The 5,787-nt window shown below is 42.4% G+C and overlaps 1 protein-coding gene across 1 annotated transcript in view; it reads right to left on the bottom strand.

The window, feature by feature from the left end:
- The window catches only part of LOC105453103 (acetylcholine receptor subunit alpha-like 1), a 104,115-nt gene extending 98,877 nt beyond the window's left edge, over window positions 1-5,238 (bottom strand). The window contains exon 1 of the mRNA XM_011694809.1: window positions 4,981-5,238. Within this exon, the coding sequence (XP_011693111.1) occupies window positions 4,981-5,238 (258 nt within the window). The remainder of the gene's footprint in view (window positions 1-4,980) is intronic.
- Window positions 5,239-5,787: the final 549 nt, after the last annotated feature.

The following is a 5,787-nucleotide window of genomic DNA, read 5'->3' as shown; positions in this document are numbered from 1 at the left end:
GAGAAGTTGTTGTGCGAGCGGCATGAGTTCGCGGCGCCGCAAATGAATCCCTTATCGTCGGCTGGCACCGTCGACCGAAAGTATACCCTCGTCTCGCGCTCGCACCCTCGTCGCCCACTTGCGACGCGATCATCCGTGTCCACTCCGATTATACACCTGTATGCCAGTATGCCGCCCGCACGTCTGCTCGACGATCAAAATTGGTAGTAGATCGATGCAATCGAGCGCGTAACCACGACGACAAGCCGAGCGAGGAATTTTGCTGTTTCGCGCGGAAAATATTTGACGACGACCGACGGCGACGTTATTTCGATCGCGACCGAACCGCGGCTGATAGTTCTGCAGGAATCCATAATGGACTCGTTATTGCAAAAGATGCTCCAATAACTTTAAATTTGTAAAGTGTATACGCGTCGATAGCTCGATATCGCAGTACGGCGAGCACAGATTTATGTATATACGCCGCGTTTTAAGAGAAGAGAAGAAAGAAAAGTAATTTAAAAAAGTGCTCGTACGTAAGAGGAAATAAAAAGAACGAGGGGAAGAGATGATGATGTTTGTACGTACGGATGTAAGATACATCCGTCTTTTTAGCCTCGGAGCCTGCAAGCAACGCTGTTTTTCGTACCGGGGTATTGATTTAATAACACAGCGGTTACTTGCAGAGCCTGCGGCACACATAATGCGGAACGATCGAAGCGTAATTTACCAGAGTTTGCCGAGTAAAAGGCTGCACTCGCGACTCCTCACGTTCCGCGCAACAGCGAAATCCTTTCGCAATAAAGGAAAAGAAGAAGAGGGAGAGCAAGGATGGGGCCCGTATGATCTCGAGCCGCGACCGCGGAAGTAAAAGTCAATCTCGCTGCCTGCTGCCTGTGCCACCGCCGCTCGTAAATCCCCGCAGAAACCGAATCGCGCGGCTAAGAGGAGGAGGGGCACAGGAAGAAGAGGGAAAGAAGAGACGCGCACCGTGGAGAGCAACTGGCGATTCCGAGGAGGTGATTACCTTGAAAAGGAGGCCGTGTAAATAACGGCTGGACACCATGGCGCGGGGAATTGGTTCTCTTACGAGCCCGCTGGGACTGCCGTTCCGTCGCGACCAATCTCCCTCGCTACTTTCGATCATCGATTAACGCATTCGCGCCGTCGCGCCGTCGTCCGTCTGCGCAAACTTGGTCCGCACTCCTAATCTCCAGTTCTAAGCACAATGCTCTCGACGTGCAGCATTCGCGCTTCCGTGCGAAGGCACAGCTGTGTTTCTACGACGACTTCTCTCGGTCAATTCGAATTGAATTTTTACTCGACGAAAATATCATGATGGACACGTAATCCCGCGTAAATAAATTCTAAGATCGCGAGTAAGCCAAGTCAACAGATGTATCAAGCATCGATATGATGAAGACGAATAGTCTGCACATACTATACTTTTGTATCAATGAAGAAATTTCAACATTTTTACTTGCTTCCTGTACAAAGGACTTTTCCTTTCTCTACACTGAGAGAAAAATTTTTAATATTTGTTAACTATAATTACAAAGTACTATAATTATGATTATTATTACAATGTTAGTAATAATAATTATATATATAGTTTATCAACAAATATATATGTATATATTTGATAACAAAACTTACTATACATTATAGTTATTATTACCATAAAAATGGTTATAATTATCATTATTTAAATATAATTTATATTCATTTAAGGGGTCAACTATATTTTATATGGCTGGCCCTGAAAATGACTATAAATTATAGTTAAATAATTACAATAATTTTTATGTGGTAATAATAACTTAATAACTATATAACGTATAGTAAGTTTTGATATCAACTATATATATATTTGTTTATAAAACTAAAGTAGTAATAATCATAATTATAGTACTTTGTAATTATAGTTACAAATACCAAAAATTTTTCTCTCAATATACCTTTTCGCGGGACTCACTGCAGTTGCTCTATAATTTGTTACACGTTATCTTTTATTTTCCACTGTAATGAAATACATTCTTACGTGCACGATTAATGATTTCGATAATGATCGTAAGGAAGTACTGTAGCGTCAAGTGCACGTCTAAAACTTGCCAATGCGAAATCGACAACTTTCGAGTGTCGAGATGTAATACAGGCGATGAAATAAATGCTCTCGCTTTCTCTCTTCGCCGCGCAAACACCCGTTTCTCTCGCTCGCGATAAACTGACACAGCCACTTACGTGAAGAAACAATCGGCCAGTTAGCCTTCGACTATCGATCGAATTTTGCAGCTTTTGTCGAGCCGCTGCAGCGCTGGCGTGAAAAGCGAGTGTTGGCCGTCGCATGGCAAGTGCCGTGTCACGTGAGACAGAAAACGGCGTGATATCCGACGTTAAGTATCGATCAAATCTCGATCGGGCGCTTCCGGTGCTACGACTCTTGCTTTAGATAACGCGATCCCCAAAGTCCACGTTCGTCATACTTTTCCCGCTATCTTCGCCGGCTGGAATCCGATCAGTCGGAGCGGATTGTTTCGTAAATTCTACGGACGTGCGCCGTGTATGTGTGCAATGAATTAGTTCGTTGCACGTACCGCCGCAGTAATTACTATTTACTGGCCCCGCAACGGGATTTTCATCAGTTCGGCGAGAAGTGAACGCGCGCCACAATCAAGCGCGATAGTTTTGAGTGAATCATAAACATTGTAAACCGAGGCAATCGTTATAAACTGACTGGGCGATTTCGCGTTCGGCAATTATTGCGTTCGCGTAACAATAACGAAATTTCCGAAGAGCGGAATTGCACAAGCTTCCGCTTAAAATTGCCGGCGAGTATTAAGCATTTCGAAAATGTCGAAAGTTTGTACTAGATGTTTAAACGATAAAATGCAAAAGGTAAGAACGAAATGAATTAATCACCGGACAATCATGTACTTTCAGAAATGTCTTTCAAAAAATGTCAGCTCTATTTTCGATTTTTGAAGTCTGTTAAAAGCAATAGTGACGATAACATAAAATAAAGTATCAATATTATATCAATTTCTTGTAAACATTAAATTGAAGCGCGTGACTGTTAAATTAAAAAAAAAAGCAGAAATTACAATAATTTCAATCATTAAATGACAGCAACGTCAGATTTTTAGAATCTCTCGAGACTGGGCGCTTTACTTTTCAGCCTAAGCTACAATAATCGTCAGTCAAAATTGCGTCGTACTTGTAGCCTAAATCCAACGTGGATAATGCGCGACAGTAGGCGCGCCGATAACAGCCGATAACAAATTAATTATGGTTCTGAAGCACGCATTAGTCGATAGAGATCCATGATCGAGGCAATTACTGCCGAAATTCAGATCGAGTCGCGGGCATGTAACTCGAATGTAATAACCGGGGGAGACAATGCGGGGAACGGGGACAATCAACGTAATTCTAACACATCGATCGACCGAGAAGTGCATCCTCCGCGTGCATGTGTGTGCGCGAGCGCGCGCGCGTGTATGTTTAGTTTCGAACGTTCCTCGTCGAGACGCGATTGATTACTGACGATCAGATTATGGCAATTAATAGCTCGAGTGCCATGGATCCCTTCGCTTGTAAATTAGTTCCGTTTCCGGCGGAGGAACTCCTGGAATCCAACTTATCACCGCAAGTACGCGGACGACCGTTATCGGTCACCTAGAGTACCCAGAATCCATATTCCACACACATACTAGGCACGCGCGCGTACATACGTTGCAAACGAGTATATATCTTTCCACAGATAGGCGAATAGATGTATAACATCACGGGTGAACGAAAATGTCAAGGTGAATACTTGAAATCGTGATGAAAAACCGTGTTGCACCGTATTGCGATTTCGAGAAGATAAAAAGCCCATTTTTGGCAGCAGATTCCAATTTTTAATGCGTCTTACTAAATTTGCGCTTGTTTATGTCCTACATTTAATAATACGTTGTTTTTAAATGTATTATTAACTGCGCTTGATCATGTAAATTAAACATTATTAACAAAGATGCGTTCTATTTTGTATCGCAATAAACTGAATTTTTGGAATCATTTTATATAATAATTTTGGAATAAATATAATGTAAATATGAAAAAAGATATATAATATAAACAAATGTAGATATTTAGAAAGAGTAAATGATTGTGAAATATTTTCTTTTCTAATATAATAAATATTATAAATCTCATTAAAATGATGTAAACAAGTTTAATCGGTTTAGTTAACAATGTACATTGGTAGCTAGAATTTCTAATTTGATTTACGCGAATGAGATGCTCCGAATAGTAGTTGAAAGTGAGCCTCGAGCATTACATACATTGTTATGCATTTGCATCATCCACACACGTCAATATATGCGAAAATAGTGTGGCGCAGTACAATGCAAATCACATAAATTGAGTGGCCAGGAAATTGATGTAAGCATACTTTAACTAAAACTACACACAGAATTGTACGTAAATTTTAAACATTATAAGTTAAGAGATTTGTTCGAAATTGTCATTGTCCGGCGAAAAGCGCACACACTGCACGGTGTTCACGTGGGCGGGAAATGTTTTCCGTGATAACACGCGCGTGTATACGTAACGATTTAAAATATAATCCGCGGTATTTTTATAATTTCAAATGGCATACGAAAATTGCAAAACGAAGAGAAACGAAGGGTGGAAAGAAAGGGGAGACGAAGTGTATGCGGCTTTTATTCGTGCTTAAAATCCATCACTACCTGCAGTAATACCTGGATGCTTTGCCGACTGACTTCGTTAACGAAACAATACCGCCCCCGATATCGTTCTCTCTCTGCGCTCCGCGCGGACCAATCGATGAAACACGTTGGACTATTTCACAACCAAGTACTCTTGCTCCACATATCTGGCGTGCGTCCCGGGGACGCACGCAGGCCCTCTCTCTCTCTCTATCTATCTATCTATCTTTGTGTGTGTATAGAGTATAAACGCTATTCATGCGGTAGGATAATGGGTTAAGTGGGGTCTACTCACGACGTCGATGAGCTGGGAGAGGCGTAGTCCCATTTTGACAGTGAGGCGATCGCTGTTGTTGCCAACAGGGCGGATGAGGCGGTTGTAGTTCGACAGCAGGTCATCGTAGAGACGCTTCGCTTCCGGATTGGCCGAGGCGCCCGGAAACGGGGCAACGAGACAGGATATGGCTGCCGCCATCGCCAGCAATCCGCCCAGCCTGGACCACCATCGCCACCAGCCTTTCCCACCGTCGTTCGTCCAAGCATCCCTAAGCATCGTACGCCTTGTCCACCCCTTTAACAATAAATTACGCGTCCCTTTGTAATGCATGCCTCTGGTACAGGGTTCGTTGATATCTCCTCCCCCTCCCTGTCACTCCCTCTCTCTCTCTCTCTCTCTCTCTCTCTCTTATTCTCTTACTCCCTCCATCTATCTCTCTGACGTGCACGCCAGAATCCATCTCACATACATCAATTATCCCGCGGCTGTTTTATGTTGCGACACTAAAGGACATTCTAACCGTGATAAAACGCAATGACTTTGCGGCAGCTCGTTACGCGCACAAAGTAGAAATAAAGTTAACGGTAATTAGGAAATGTACAGTGCTAATGAAACGTTTACGTGCCGAGCGGGGCAGAAATAACGCTTCGCGGTCAAATGCTATTTAAACATTTTAATTAAAATTTTCGTGTAAACATTTCAGTGAAACACAAATACATACTTATTATTTCGAACCACGTATTCATTATTATAAAAGATCCTTTTAGTAAAGCTGTGACGCCGACTGCAAAATAAAATAAGCTTCGCTTTAAATAAAAAGCGAAC

Source organism: Wasmannia auropunctata, unplaced genomic scaffold, assembly GCF_000956235.1.
Source record: "Wasmannia auropunctata unplaced genomic scaffold, wasmannia.A_1.0 LD336004.1, whole genome shotgun sequence".
NCBI classification, from domain to species: Eukaryota; Metazoa; Arthropoda; class Insecta; order Hymenoptera; family Formicidae; genus Wasmannia; species Wasmannia auropunctata.
Note: the sequence above shows the minus strand (reverse complement) of the source record. Positions and strands in the feature narration are given on the sequence as shown.